The 16854-nt window shown below is 44.7% G+C and overlaps 1 protein-coding gene across 7 annotated transcripts in view; it reads left to right on the top strand.

Annotated features, from left to right (window-relative positions):
• LOC116943217 (neurexin-1-like) overlaps window positions 1–16854 on the top strand; it is a 394340-nt gene that overhangs the window by 350871 nt on the left and 26615 nt on the right. For all 7 annotated transcript variants that reach the window (XM_032955895.2, XM_076067700.1, XM_032955893.2 and 4 more), the window contains one exon: window positions 15740–15911. In XM_032955895.2, coding sequence (XP_032811786.2) covers window positions 15740–15911 — 172 coding nt within the window. The remainder of the gene's footprint in view (window positions 1–15739; window positions 15912–16854) is intronic.

The raw sequence follows: 16854 nt of genomic DNA, 5'->3' as shown, positions 1-16854 counted from the left end.
CGGGTTTACCGTCACATTTTAAATTTACACGATCTAACACGAAAAAAACCAATCTGGATAATGTTGGTCGCGAAAGCCTACTACGTGTTCAACTTACGTGCCCCAGTTGCGTTTCGACATCCGGCCACTTGTTCGCGAGTGCAGAGTGCAGAGCCAGTACACGGCAATGTTCTGGGACACCCGGCGCTCACCGGCTACTCGAAGGGCTCTGGGACGATGTCAAAACCGCACGATCAATGCCGTTCTCACATGGAGCAGGTCACCGCCGGCTCACGTGGCAACGTGACGTGGTCACGCATGAACCGCCAAGCGACTGGACCCCCGCCTTGGCTTTAGACTTATCTGAAATCCCGGTCGATCTGTGTCACCCAGCACTCAAGAGGTAGGCGAGACCACGGATCCATGATCTCAGGCTCTGGGCTTCTCTGTGGGGGCTCTAGGAGCTTACCATGTGTAACGCAAGTGGTGTATAATCACGCTCTTCTATGCGGCACTTTTTTTTACTTAATTCGGCTTTCATCAACCACTGAGCTAATCTGCATCAAACTCGCTGCTCATGTGAAACCTTCACGATCTGCGAGGTGCCATTCTTCCCCCCCCCCCCCCCCACTCTGTCATCGTCGCTAGGGCCCTACACCCGGAATTTCCTTGACTCGACCAGAGTACCCCAAACGCAGTCTTCATGCACGTTTAGCCATCCAACCACTCATAAACAAGTGTGTTTGCTGCTAGAGTGAGTTCTCTAATGGGTTCATCAGTAAATGAAGCGTAGTTTTTTTTTTGCCTTTTCCATTCATGGGCCCGCTTCACTTTTAAGAAGATAATTAAACGTCCATTGATCTGGATGTGCTACTTCTTCTCTTAACGCAGGGCTTGTGAAGCAATTACACATGCACGTAAATGTTAAGCTCCTGTTAATGCAGATTAGCTCTGAATTATCACTGCTGCTATTTGTTATTATCATCACTGCAGTACCAGCAATAATGTGATTGCTAATTAAGTTATTATTGCGTTATTACGATAAGGTTAAAAAACAATGAAGACAATATGTTAGTTTCTGCAATATATGACTCGGCTTTAATGTTTACATTTCCCAATTATTTTAATTCAAGAACATCTCATATGAGTCATCTGAAAAATCACCACCGTCACTTTGATCATGACATGGCATCCAATTTCGTAAAATCTTGTGGCAAATATTTACACACTTTTAAAACATCTCAGCCGAAACGTGCACACATACACGTCTGTTTTTTCAATTTGCTCTTGGTACCAATATTTTAATTTGCATATTTTAGTTTTAAGTTATATTTCTAGAAGAATCCTGAAAGTAATGTAAATTATAAGCTTATTCTTGTCATGTCAAGGTTAAAGGGGCGCCGCAGTGGCGAGATACTCACTACTTCACCTGGTATACAGGAGGTCGTGGGTTTGATGCCAACCCGTGTGGATTTCTCTCCAGGTCCTCTGGTTTCCCCCTCCACATTTAGAAACATGCGTTTAGGAGCATTTGCCTGCTATATATTTCCACATGATAAGCCACTTAATTGAGCGATCATTTGTGGCCAGGTCGCTTCTGAAAAAGAGCTATAGAGCTCAGTGAGCCTTATCTGGTCAAATAAAAGGTTTAGTTAAGTTTTTAGTTCACGTCAGCCATGAGAGTTGCTTGACCCATACCTCACCACACTTGTCAATACAGGTAGGTGAAGGAGTCAACAGGACTAGTTCAGATATCAGTCGCCACCAATGTTACCCATGACTGGGAGTCAAATTCAGGTAACCAGGTTCTCATAACACACTGTGCTAACCATCGTGTCACTGCAAACCCCCCCCCCCCCCCACCCCATAAAGAGAAACGCAGAAACAAATCTAGTGCACGTAATTATACTGGGGTGGAGGACAACACGGCACATGACATGAAAACAGAGGAAACGCACAGATGTCAAATGAAACTCACTACGATTGAAACGGGAATTTTGAGCATCCTTACAATCGTGCGGGTGCCTTGAGGTTGTGGAGTTTGTGAAAGAGCTGATTGGGCACAGCCTGTACCACTGCTAGCAGGTAGAGCATCCCAGCCTCGGGAGAATGACCGTGGCTATGACAGGAAAATGATTATCGCCCGGTGCAAGATTCAAATTTCAGGACGGAAAGTGCTGCCCCGTGTGAGATGACCCGAGGGGTAGCGGGAAACCAGGGGCATTTCAGAACTGCCTCCGAAAAGGCGGGGAGGCAATGTTGTCCGAGACATTTGTGAATCGCCGCTGACAAGTGCAGCAATTTCCGCGAGCAAAGCGCTCATCAGGGGTGGCGTGGCGAACACGGCGGCTGTGAAGCCAAGCAACCTATGCTTCCAGTGCTCCGATGCTGACACGACGTACCGCGTATTCATTTGAGGCCAAGTTGACCTTACGGTAGGCCCGTACCAGGTACAGATAGACCCAAAATGCCAGCCACGCACGTGGACAGAATTCGAAATGGGGTCACCCCGGCGTTATAGCACAGTGCCGCTAACCGCCGCATCACCACTCAACGCATTGCGGACGGAACGTATTTTAATGTTGTTCTGGGGTTAAATTTGTTGCTCAAGTTGGCCTATAATGATGCCATTTTTTGCATTTGAAGGCTAATCACAAACCATCGTCTGATTTATGACGTTACACATCTCTGTGTGGTTATCTAACGAGGTCATGCCTACCTCTCGTAGTGTTGCCATGGACAACAATTACAGTAATTTATATTTCCATTTGCGTGCCATTATAAAATAAGACATTTCCGCTCGAGTATAGCAGCCTGCAAACTGCACTCATTAATATGCACGGCCTTTATATGTTACTGATTCATTATACATTTGATTATCGAGTGACAAACTTAAAATATACTTCTCTTTGCTATCAGCTCGTAATTGAATGGTGAAATATATATTATATATCCATTATGGGACCAAAGGATAGGGGGCCAGTTGGGGAGGAGTGGGTGGACATTAACTACAAAACCAAATTGAGCCCAAAATAAATATCGCTACCTCTGAGCAGGAGAAATAAATGCCACTGCCGCTGTCGCCTTGTGAATGCTCGTGGCCCTTGATGTACATAAATTACGTGGAGTTTTGACGTTAATAACACGCCGAAATGAGTGCAATAAAACACCGGCTAGCCCGAGGAAGGCGGGAGAGCACTTGACATTTGGGCACCGGGCTCCACAATGATTTGTCTTTGCACTGCAACTGATTAACAGGCGGTGGGAAACGGCATGCTAGGGGAGTCACAGTGGGGGAATGTTCCTCTCATTCTGACCCTTCCCCGCCTTAACAACTCGGAGCCTGATGAGTGATGGCAAAACCGCGCGGCGTTTAGGCACGAGTTTGCTTATCGGAAATGTGCGTTTCCTCCCAGAGCAGCTCGTGTAATAAAATGCTCCAATTGACGACAAATCTTAAATGCACAAATTCCGGTGTAAATAATTATTGCGCGGGTGGGAGAAAATAATGAAGGAAATAATAAATATTTAATGGGCCCTCTGAACCAAAAAACTGCAGTATATTATGCTAATTAATTTAAAACTTTAATGCCAAAGCCATAATCATGGCAACACTATAGAGCCAAAACCATTTTCCGGTCTTTTAAGGAAGGCCATGAGATTTGAATTGAAACCCACGATTATAATGCTACAGGCTGAGTATAAGACTGCCGCAAATGAAAAAAAATTCGGGGAAATGAAATTTTTTGGCAAAAATATCCCCAGAATTTCTAGGACACAAACCTTGCACGCCTTTACAGTCTCATACTCTCCTGCCAAATTAACTGCCTTCGATTCACCAATCCCAAGCTTTCTTTCTTCAATGATTACCTAGAAACAGAAAGGCAAAAGGCAATTTAAAAAAAAAAACTTTAATCCACCTTATGTTTGGGTCGCAGACAAAAAAAAGGATCATTACCAGGACTCATTAGTTCTACTCGAATGCAACTGCACAGCCACCGCAGAGTGAGAATTATGACTTCCATGGCATCGAAGTCACTTTTGTTGCATTGTAAGCTTGTGGTGATAAAAGAGTTTTACTAAAATAATCCGCCGTGTGAATGTGGATGCACATTATGGATGCACATGTAAAGAGACTTGTATAGAGAATTCCCTTAATACAAAATAGGTCCATCTTCCAGCATATATTAAACATTTAAAGACCATTTATTTTGCTTGCGTTCTGTATGCTGGCACGAAAGTAAACTTGTTATTTGAAAGCTGACATGTACAGCAAAATCTTATACACTCTGGCACTTCTATCCTACCTCGATACAATGTAACGCCTTCATACACATAAACAGAACATAGAGCCAAAAAGGACCATTTTCAGCACTTAACTGGCCCATTTAATGGACAGCCTTGCCCAGTTGTGTTTCGCTGCCGGCAATGACAGCTAAAAACTGCTTCCCCAACCTTTCACTTTTTCTGCTTCTATTGACTCGCATCATGCTCTGCCAGAGGCAAGTCTATTACTCGGCGGTTAATTAGCGCCACGATTATAATGAAGTAGGTTGGGCAACGGGAAGAACATGTGTTATTCACTTCTGCCCACTTGCAAATCCTCCATTGCCCGAGTCCCATTGTTAAAACCTGCCAGGAGCAGAGGAAGGTGGCAGTGGGCACTGGCGGCTACGGTGCGTTGAAAAAAGCGTGATTTGCTCACCCGTTGCTGAGCGTAAAGAGGGAGACAGAAAAAAACCACGGTTGAGCTCTTTTTTCGGTAATGTCACGTAGGTAAAATAAAATAAATGAAAACTCAATTAAATCACGACGTTTCAGAACAGTCACAGCAAAATAGCTGTATCAAGTGATACAGCTTGATGGAGCTATCTTGCAGTGACTGTTCCACCTGAAGACGGAAGCTTGTGTTGCCTCCGAAACGTCGTGATTTAATTTAGTTTTCATATATTTTATTTTACCTACGTGACTTTACCGAAAAAAACTCAAGAGTATGAATCCTTGCAGTCACGAAAGCTTCAAATCTAGAGCGGTTGAGCTCGTCGTCAGAGCGAGCTGCCAATGGCGTTCACCCGCGAGCGTTAAATACCCCACGACAATTTCTTCGAAAAATCGGACCAAGGGCGCGTGTGGGGGTCACGGCCAAACGAGCCCCTTCGTACAAGGCGCGGAAGTAATGTACTTCTCGTGATATTTAGAATGGCACTCCAACAATGGATGTTCTGCGGCTTAGTCGAACGGCCTACAATCACAGCGTACCTTGTGTACAACTAGGATTCCACGTTTTGCTCATTTTCATTCATAATTCTTTGGAAATGTATCCTCTATCCCACATTTAGGGATTCAGATGATTCAAATGTTCTCACCTTGAATTTGGCAGCCTTTATTGCAACATAATGTAGTATTTATCTGATTTTTCACCTTGGGTTTTGGTTTTTCGCATTGGAAAATATGATAGCAATAAAAGCGCAGGCTATTAACATTACAGCAATGTCGGCTACAAGCATGCACTTTTATTACCAATGCGGAGTGGAATATTTTTCATGGGACGCGTTTTATTCACCACCGTACACAAAGTCGCTACTTATATGCATGATGCACTGCCCGTATCATTTACTCTGCTCTACAGATACACACCCGGACTATATAAAACCAAACGTGCACACACTACGGATGCAATGAACGCAAATGCTTTGCATATTTGATGTGACTTTCATGACAATGACACAAATTGTGCAGCCAAGCCTAACACTGCCATTTCAACACACTTTTTTTAAGCCAATAAATCCCAGCATATTTTCAGTCTATTCATTGGAATGTGGTTGCATAGAGAATACCAAAAAAAGCTATTCTTTTCAAGGAAATTTATTAGACGTTCAAAAGTAGCCTTTCAGTCAATAAAGCATTTTAAAGCAAAGTAATGCATCACAACATACTGTCATTTTTTAAGGTAATGAAAAAAATCCCCCTTTCAAGTGGCCCAGAGGTCAGGGAACTGAGGTGGCATCGATATCATTGTTTCGACACCTGGTTCTCAAGTGCAGTGAAATAATGGTCTCAGCCTGGCAAACAATGACTGCACTCAATTTGGCCACATTCCAGCATTTGGAATTAATTAAATATCGGTTTGACCATCAAGTGCAAAACAGTATTCCCACATGGAGTATAGGTGGGAAAGTGCTTCCCTCTGCTGTGTGGACCAGATGTCACTTGTGAAGGGATGTCAGAGGTAGCTCTGTAATGTCAGCTTCCGTGGGCCATTCTCGAACACAAACGCTCTTCCTTCCGATATTAGGACGTCACTGGAGCTAAGCACTTTTAAATCGTCTATATTGAAAAGTATTTCTTTAGAACTGCTTTTTGTGTTTAGTTTATTGTCCTTAACCAGCACCTCCGATAAGCACGGTTGGCTACGATCGGTGCGAAAGAAGTTCAACATGCGTACGTGCGAACAATTTGGGGATGGGGAGGAAAAAATATATATTCCTCTTCAAATTATCCTGATGCGTTCTGGAGTGCAGTCATCTTTAATATGCGGTCGCATTTTGACGCTCTCCAAATCCAAACGGTTTTCACGTTACGTAAGCAAGTGCCCGATCGGACACGATTGTTGCTATTTGATGGACCAGCACGTTAGCCGTCACACCCCGTCGCACAAAGGCGAGCACCGCTCCTCCGACAGGAGATTGCGCTGATTGCTTCCCCCGGCGGATTGAGGCAAGCTCCCCCGTGCAGGTGCAGCACTGGTCGAGAGTTGTGCGTTGAGGCAGTGTGCTCGCTGCCCCCCCTGCCCCACTGGGCAGTTGCATCAATTTGAATTACAGTCACGCAATCCGTTTTTGTTCCATGTTATTTGGCCCTGTCCCTTCATTTCACCTTTCTCGTAGCACTAAATGCATTTGAGTAATCGTCCTCATCGAGCCCTCGCAGCCCCCCCCACACCAACCCACAAATTCAAGCAACTAAGAAATGGTTACCGGTGCCGCGTTGCCACGCATGATGGATAACCCGGTTTGAGCGCGAAAAGAAACTGCCCCGTCCCACCCAGCCCTCTTCTTTAAATACGTACCCGGCGGCAGGCAGACATCTGTTAGGACGGCTGCAATGTCAAGTGTAAATAAATTAGCTAAATCGCCGGGTCTCGCGAACGTCTTTCACAACAGTTCCAATTTTCACGTAAAGGCCTGCGAAACAGCCAGCTGCCATTGTGACACCTTGCCGGTGATAAACTTTGAAACACGCAGCGCCCTAAAGGATACAAACATGAGCCAAACACTTAAGTGCTCGGAACAATACAATACGATATCATTTTGTATTTTATGGCGTCTCAATACACGAGTGTTTCTGGACCCTGAAATGTCACCGATAATCAATCGCAATGATTTTCTTCTCCAGCTCTCTCTTCAGTCAATTATATTTATTTGTTGCAAGCACTGCTTTGGGGTGGTACGACGGATAACAGGTCGTCCTCTCAGAGCTCGCCCGCTTTTGTGTTCTCGCATCGTCGCCACAGGACATATTACCAACACAGCCAGCGGGTTTTTTTTTTGTCCTCATGAATCAAAACCTCCGTCGACTGGAAAATATCTCCGTCTGTTATGATACTTTCCCGATGTTTTTTTTTATATTTAAAGCCGCACTTTTTGAAGGCCAGGTGCCAGAGCAGACGTCTACATGTACTCACAAAGGGCATTGCAAGGAATTGGGGTGGAGACGGGATTTTGCGTTGATGCCTTTTGATCAAAACATTTCATTTTCCCACGTGCTTTACTTGAAATTTTGCCAACACCGGAGGGCTTCTTTCTCCGTGTTAAGCCCAACACGGTGCTTATGCCATTGCGGTGTTTCAAGAGTAGGTGTTCATTTTAACATAATCCTGAAGACAGAACCTTTTCTTCAAACTTAGGATAAATAAATAGCATCCGTGAGATTTTACAATGATTGGTGCTTTCTCAAGACTGACAGGAAATCATTTTATATTGCTTTAGAATTGAATTCCCGTTATTCCTTGTATTTGTGCAAATGTCAGCGTGGGAGCAAAGAAAATTATGAAGGGGACAATTATTTTTTATTATATATACGAAATAGGCGCCGAGAATATCAAATACGCAAGAAATTACTAACATTTCCGTGATTATTTGTTCGTGAGATCACTTAAAGCACAGAAGTAAAACGTTCCATTACAGCACATAATGACACATTTTAAAATGGAACGTCTATTGAACAGCTTCCTACATTGCCATTACCCTAATAATTAAGGCGGCACTGTTGGGGTTTTTTTTGCCTGCAACCAGTCATGACGAAAAACCCAATTCTCCCAGTGGCCATAACCATTGATTTACCTTGAGGCAGTATTGTTGTGCAGCCAGAGGCAGGGGGGGGGCAGCGGGGGGCTCAACGTCACGACGTCTGGCTTAAAATCAAATTTTCCAATTCTTCCGAGTTGTGGCTTTTTTACCAAGCAAAGCTGCCGCTGGTAATTACCTCCAGATGTGAGCCTACTTCCATTTCAAGAACACACACTACGGAAGTGCAGGTGACGGTAAAGGTCTGCCCAGCAGCGCTGGGTGCTCGCACACCAAATATGATGGTGAACTGGCCTCCAATATTGATAGGAAAAGGTCAGCCTCGCGTTTCCCCGCTTTATCGCCACTGCATGCAAAATACTGCTGCCTCTGTCCACCGCCATTAAGCCCCCCCCCCCCCCCTTCTGTGCTCGACAAACAAAAAGAGGCGAAGCTACCCATGTCTTGTCTCCCGCTAACGGTTAGAGAAACGTAATTTTTTTAAAAAATATATATTTTTCCCACAACTCTTACGTAGACAGCGATTAAAATTTAAAGTCGGAAAGAATGCAAAAATATGTCGAAAGCTGCACTTTCCAAAAATATATGTCTGGATGAAACCTCGTGTTCTATCGTTTTAATCATTTCAATGCAGCGATGCAAGTGTGTATTCCGCAGCTTAAAAAGAGACAATTTGGTGGTTATGTAAAGCTCCGTGTTCTGTGTGCACTGAGTGACACAGCTGACAGTGTGTTGTGTCTAACAAATGAGCAGCTCCTTCATCGTAAATCGTTGCTTGCAGGTGAAAGGTAAATCTGGTGGGCAATAGTTGGTATAGCGACTGCGCATGGGAAATGATGCTCAAGGCCGCATCCCCCATTTATTTTCCGGTCTTTTTATATATTTTTTTCCCTCATCATCATTTCTTCCAATTGTCACGTCATGAGAAGGTGTATCGCAGAACTACTGCCGAGATCCCTTCGAGTGACCTCTTGCATCCACACCAGGGGGGGGAGGGGGGAGCGGGTGCAACACTTTTCGACCTGCCGTGTAAAAGAGATGTCAGTAAAATAAAACTGACATTCATGGGGTTTTTTTTAATTCTCACATCTTTAATTTTTGTTAAGTTAAATGTCAAAAAATAACATGTCAAGAACGCGGTTTAATCATGGTTGGCGACCTCGATTCTAAATTAAATGAAAAAAATATTATTTTAATTTTACCAGGTAAGGCTCACCGAGCTATATAACTTTTTTTTCGGAAGCGACCTGGCTATCGCAAATGATAGCCCAACGGAGTGGCTTATCACGTCGAAATTTCTAGCATCCAAATACTCTAAACACATGTTCATAAATGTGGAGGGAGAAACCGGAGGACCTGGAGAAAGATCCACACGACCACGGGGAGAACACGCAGACTCCAAATATACAGACGTCAGGGTCAGGATCAAACCCACGAGATCCTGTATACCGGGCAAGGTAGTTAACACCTCGCCAGGTTCTCAGTAGTGCTAGCTCAGTGCTCTGGTCCTCGAAACACCTGACCACTCTCTTGGTTGCTGCCCTTGAAAGACCAATATAATACAGTACTGTGGGCAAATGGCTTTTGGTTTACTCTGCTATGTACAATTGCACGTCGTATCTGCAATCAGCCTAAATCATCTTCTTTGGTTCTTTCGGTAAAGTCACGTAGAATGAGAATAAAATAATAAATTGATAAAATAAAATAACACAATAAAATTCTCACGACGTTTCGGCCACAACACAAGCGGCCTTCATCAGGTGAAGGGACGAGACTGTCTGGAGGACAGCGCTAGAGCGAAAAAACCACGCTCAGATCGCGACCTTTAAGCTGTGTGAGAAGAAACAAAGCGCCTTGACAAAGGAATTAGCATAGAATTTAGCATTGAAATAGCTGAGTGATTAGCTTGTGACTGGTCACAGAAATGGCTATGTTAAAGTTAAAGCATACACATCCGCAGAGGCACCACTTGACAAAGGAATTAGCATAGAATTTAGCATTGAAATAGCTGAGTGATTAGCTTGTGACTGGTCACAGAAATAGCTATGTTAAAGTCAGAGCATATACATTCACAGATGCATCTAGTACAAATCAAACAGGAGAATTTAGCATTGAAATAACTAGGAGAATTTAGCATTGAAATAACTGAGTGATTGGCTTGTGACTGGTCACAGAAATGGCTATGTTGAAGTCAAAGCCTACACATCTGAACTATTCACAGTAACCGGGTATACACTACAATATATAATGAATACTACATAGTGAACCAATAAAAAACTAAAATATAAATTACCTCAATGTTATCAATAAACTCTATATATTCTCCAATCAGCTAAGCTACCAACAATACGTCGTTATATATCACAATGCTATATGGCGAAAAAATGGGTGGATTCTTACCCTCAACTTTAGCAACACGGATAGCTACGGGCCCCGTGTTGATGAATCCTTGCAGTCACGAAAGCTTTAAATCGAAATTCAGCCTAAATCAGTGACAAACCATGCACGAAAACTTCCATTTGTCGGGGGTTACTGTCTGCGCCAGTTTATAAACAGGAGGCAACACCGTCTCTCTAAAATGTTAAAGATGAGACTTAAAATCGCAGGCAGCCAGTGGTGTAAAAACATTTATCCTGCGAGGGCAGATGGACCATCATCTCCCCATCTGTGAGAGTCTTGCACTAGACCGCTGAGGTTCTATGCTGCTGGAATTGTATGCAGTAATGTACCCTGTAGAACAGCATTTGGCCTCACACTGTTCATATTCTTGGTTCTGATGCTTACATTTTTTTTTACCCAACTGGCATGTATTTTCTAAATGCAGTTGAATGATCCGCATTGTGAAAACAGACGAATGCATCGAATGTTTTGTTATTTTTACATTGAGAAATTAAAGAGGTGGCGCAGCTGTTAGCGCTGTGCGCTGTAAACGCGATGGGCTAGCCATGGTTAACACCAGTAGCAAGTGACATTTACAATCAGAATATTTATTTATAGTGAAGGAATCCGATGAGCTATTAAGCTCTTTTTCACAAATGTGCAGTAGGACATTTAAACCGGTCCGCCCCCCCCCCCCTTCACCAACCCACACTGACCAATACTCATGAATGACATAATGTGGAGAGGCCTTCCTTCATCCAACAGTGGATCAATAAAAGCTGAACATTATTATTCTTGAAAACGATGGCCGATTCCACGGAAACATAATTACAGCAGCAACGCGGACAAATTACTAACGGTCCCCTTTATGCATCACACCAACCTGCTGTAGAGGAACAGAACCTCTAAAAGCCCACATGCTGCCTATGGTAAACGCGGTCATTATCAGGCTCCGTGTCCCATGCTATAAATCCATTACCGAAAAATTAACCGCGTGCATGGAGTACAGATTGTGCGATATGTACTTTAAGCAGCTCGCATACCAAGTAAATATTGAAATCTTTCAAGGCCCACGTGAGCGTAATATATGCTTTGTGTACACACGAATGTGGGGTAGTACACGTGTGCACAAACATTGCTGCAGCAAACTGTCTATTGTGTGATAGGACGTGCAATGCGCTTCAGTGAACCCGCTCCTGCACAGAGCCACTTTGACCATGCTAAACTAATTCACTTGACCCGAGCAATGCCCCGTCCACCTCCCCCATTTCCACCCACAGCCATAAAACATTTAAATCATTCATGCCCCAGACTGCAATAAAGAGGCAAATGTCTGCACGGAAACTCGCGCTGTGATTTGTCACACAGAGGCAGCGGTTTAAAGCGTTCAAGTCGGCCGTTCCCCTATTTACTTCGCAAGCGAAACATGAACGTGTGTATTTTGTTTTAATGCGCACACACAACGCGTGCGTATTGCCGGTAACCGAGAGTCAACGCTACGTACGTCTCGCGGTTACAGCCTGGCGGAAGCGAACCCAGCAACCGCGTGCCATGGAGCGGCACTTTCCAGGTGATCGTCATTAGCGCTCGTGCAAATTTGACCTCTCCTGACCCCAAAGCTCTGGGAGCAATGCATCAACCCATTTAGTACATTTGGTATCCGTGTAATTCTTGCTATAGGGCAAGGCAATCACAAAGGCGCTATGTTCAAAGACGATTATAGTTTGCAGTCGTTTCACAGCGGGGGGGGGGGGGGGGGCGGGGAGATTTTGCTGCGTGGCTTCACCCAATTAAGCAATTTGCAAAGCAATTTACAAAAATTAAAAAAAATTTGGACGCTCATGTGAGCACACTTGACCTTCTCTTTTTCAAATAACGTCACAGGATCTTCAGCGCCCACCGTGAATCAGACGGCACGTACCTTTGGCTAATCGCGCCTGTGGTATTAACCAGGGCGGCCACCGGGCTTAACAAGCGCGGGGCTCCGTAGCGAGTCGCGAACGCGCTGCCACTCGGCCACGTCACCGTGCCCTCCAAAGCGCGGCATCGACATCACTTAAATGCACAAGGCACCATTACCATGGGAAAGAGCAATATACCTTAAACTGTTCAAGCAGACGTGGGAATGGAGCAACTCAACACATTTGATTCAGACGTCAATTTTTCTTCTTCTTTTTTTCTCTCTCTCTCTCTCGCGGTACAATTCCACTAATCTGTTGCTCAAGTGGGCTTTGATAGCCAACGACAGGCTCTAACTCACCATATTGGCTATTGATCGGCTGAAGAAGGGCTCGGAGGTGGATCTGCGGGATGCCTTGCTATTCTGTGCTGCAGGATTATGGTAAGCAATAAGCCGTAACGATCGGGAGTGAGTACTTGGTGGAGGATTACCTCCGGATCCCTGGACAGTGAGAAATTCCAATTAATGGTGGCAAATGGAGTGTCTCGGAGCCACGGCAATCGTTACATGACCAGGTTTTTTGTGCGTTACAAACTCGGGTTTTCATTGTGTCCAATCTGTTTTTAGAACAAAACCCACACAAAGGACGCTCGTGCGTTATGTGCGTTTAATCTGGCGAGTTGTTAAGATCGTGACTCTGTGTGTCTTGTTGTTTTGCGTCTTTGCCAGATGTGGGTGTTGAGCGAGGGTGGGGGGTAACAGGCCCAGGAGCGAGAGCATTGATGACAGCTGTTGAGAAAAGATTTGGTTTTTATTGCAGGGTTTCTGAGGGTTTGCTAAGAGCGTTCTTTCACCACGCTATAATCGAGTGTCTGTTATGACACGCCACACCCACATGTCGGATTTGTGAGAAACGCATAGCCTATTGAGATCTGACACTCAAAGATATGTGTTTGTAGAGCGTTGCCTATTGCCACAATAGGGAAGCAGGCAGCGTGGTGGTTAGTGTGGCGGTTCGCGCGCTGCGCTATGAACCCGGCGAGTTCAATTCCCGCTCACGGCCACCAACACCAGTGACGATTTATCTGAACCCGGCCTGAGCCTCCCTTAGGTCGACTCAGCCTCAAATGAGTATCTAGTGGGATGTGTAAACATCGCCACTGAGGAGACAAAGGTGTTCGGGCGTGGTTTTGGCCACCCACCCCCTCGTGTGCCGTGCCGGCCTTCATAGATGCTCGCGAACAGCACTTGCCCCAACAATCTGTTAAGGCTATACGGGGGAGCTTTGTCGTTTTTGTCTTTTGCCTCTTGACAACACTAGTGACGATTATCTGAACCGTGTTTGGTTCCTACAATAGGTCGACTCAGCCATAAATGAGTGCCTGGTGCGGTGTTTAAACATCGCCACTGTGGAGACAAGGATGACATGGCTCGTACAATTCTCAGGCCAGTCGTGAGAGATTGCTGACAGCTCTTGAGAAGAGACAAACAGCATTACACTGTAGTGAATAAACTGTACATGGCAATGAACTAAATTATACATTAACAGACAGCCTCGACAGCCGAGCAGAGGTGGAATGGTATAGGCACCTGGATAGAGTGTGTGCCTGAGTTTGACATTTTTATTTCTGCCAAAACTCAATAATTTCTGGTAGAAAAAAAATACAAAAGTGTACCAATAGATGTAAAATTCACATTATAACCCTTGCAACATCATTTGTTTCACCAATCTATTGAATTTTGCCTTCTATACAGACTTCCATGGGCTTGAGGCATGAGATAATTCACCCTCTGCCAGCAATACGATGATTTGTCTTGAATCTAGAATCCATTTGATGTTCGTCTTGTTCATTCCATTCTGTTTCGTGTATCAATCCTCATTATTTTCGTTGCCTAATTTGCACAATTCTGTTCACTCCATTACCCTAATCGCTCCTCCGATTAGCACGGCTGGCTACGTACGGTGTGAAAGAAGTTCAACATACGTACATAATTTGCATTAATTTGCCTAAAATATAAATAACTGCTTCGAAAGTGCACGATTCAGTGCATGTGTCGCGAGCATAAGGAACGATCTGAGTTGATGAATCGATGAATCATCGCAAGCCTAATAGGCTCTCCCCTGGTTAAATGAAGGACACTGGCTAATTAATTGATTCACCAATGCCAGTAGATTCATTTCTCCATTGATTAGCTTGCCTCGTTAGGGATTTAATATCCGATTACCCTGCTCTGGGCAGGTGGCACAGAGGTCAGAGCGCTAAGCCGTTACTCCTCAAATCCTGGGCTTGAATCCAGGCAGGCGCCCGTGATTAAAGCAGTCTCTGAAGTAGGGCAGTGAGTTGATGGTCTCAGCCCAGTCGCCAATGATGGCAGATAAACAAATAACAATTTTTTTAAAATAATAAATATACAAAATTTGGCTTTTAAATTAATATTGCAAAATTCCAGCTCGCAAAAATATTTTTAAAAATATTGCGTTCACTGTCCCGCAACAAATAATTTACGTACGTGGGAAAGAAGTTCAATGTACATGCATAATTGCAGAGGGTGAAGAAATGTACAATACCAACTGTGAAGAGGCTAAGTATTTATAAATTTGAAGCTTTCGTGACTGCAAGATTCATACTCTTTGGTTACAACAACTTAGTTGTTTTATTTTATTTTACCTACGTTGACTTTACCGAAAAAACTGAAGAGTAGGCTAAGTATTGTTCAGGAGAGATGCTGTGAAATTATCTCTCAAGACCAGCCTCTGACACACAGGCTTGCACACTGCTCTCCAAGATTTCCAAATTTATTATTTTACTAGACATTGCCAAGAACACAGTTGGCAGAAAAATGAGACCCAAAATATATTTAAACATTTAGAGTATATATCCAAATTTCTTTCCCAAGTCCTTTACACAATGGCAGGTCTCAAACTTCTCCATCCTCTGTCCTCTGATCTTGACCTTTCTTCTTCATTTGCCTGTACCCTTTCTTCAGGTCGTCAAGCATCAGTTTTATTTATCCACCTCTTGCGGCTACATCCCGACATCCTTCCTTCCAGGACTTGCTCCATCAAGTTCCCACCTCTGAGAATGTGCCCAAATCCAAACTCTACGCCATTTCTGGATCGTTGGGACTAGGCTCCTGCGCCCAAATTACCGCGGAAAACTCTATCCCCTTGCAGGAGCAAGGCAAGGTCGGCGTGATTTTTAACGTGGGCACGGACGACATGGTGATAACGGAGGACGACGCCCTGGTAAACGATGGCCGATACCACGTGGTGAAGTTCACCCGCAGCGGAGGCAACGCCACCTTACAGCTCGACCAGCTTCCCGTCAAAGAGCGCTTCCCCTCAGGTACGTGGGACAACAATCGCCTCGAGCTGCTCGCCCCACTCTCGCCACTTTAGCCATTCCAGGGCCCAGTAGGCGCCACCCACGCAAACGCACACGCGCACGGCGAGTTACTAGGCAATGGTGCAGGCTGGCCTGGGACATTTCGCCCGATATTCACATTCGAGGGCATATGGTGCACACGACGGCGACAACCGCCGGCGCCGCCGCCACTCGCCACTAAGTGATGGCGAGATGTTAACTCCCTCGCCTGGTATGCAGAAGGTCGTGGGTTTGATCGCGATCCCTGACGCCTGCTGTATATTTGAAGTTTGTATGTTCTCGTGGCCGTGTGGATTTTTCTCCAGGTCCTCTGGTTTTTCCCTCCACATTTAGAATCCATGTGCGTTTAGAGTAGTTGTCTGCTATAAATGTCCACATGATAAGCCACTTCGTTGCGCTATCATTTGTGGCCAGGTCGCTTCTGAAAAATTGGCTGTATAGCTCAGTGAGCCTTACCTAGTAAAATAAAAAAAGGTTTGAGTGACGGTGACGTCTCCACAGCACTTGTGCCAAGCTAAGGTGCCCTTTGAGGCCATGTTGCGTGTCGTAGGCTTGCTGGCAAGAGGTCTCAGGACAGGCCCAGATTGACTAAGATGACTGCCAAACACACCACCTGTGCTCTGACCTGTTCCAACGAGCATTGTTGTGAGCATTGCTCTTCTGACCTGTTGTTGTGGGAGGGTGGCTACCCTCCAATTGCCCAGCAGCATCTTTCACGAGTCTCCTCTATGGCACACACACGCTGTGTGCTTTAAAACGCAGAGGGTTTTATCAAGAGCCAGGTAGCTTACTCACGATTGTGTGTAAAAATGATAACGTGGAGAATTTCCAATGGATGTGTCTTAATGTCGGTACGGTATAACGATGTGATTTTTCGGGATATACAGCTAGATGTTATTTGCTC

This window comes from Petromyzon marinus, chromosome 17 (assembly GCF_048934315.1).
Source record: "Petromyzon marinus isolate PM22_M1 ecotype Great Lakes invasive population chromosome 17, UKy_Petmar_22M1.pri1.0, whole genome shotgun sequence".
In the NCBI taxonomy this organism is placed as follows: domain Eukaryota; kingdom Metazoa; phylum Chordata; class Hyperoartia; order Petromyzontiformes; family Petromyzontidae; genus Petromyzon; species Petromyzon marinus.
This window is presented reverse-complemented; position numbering and strand designations above follow the sequence as displayed.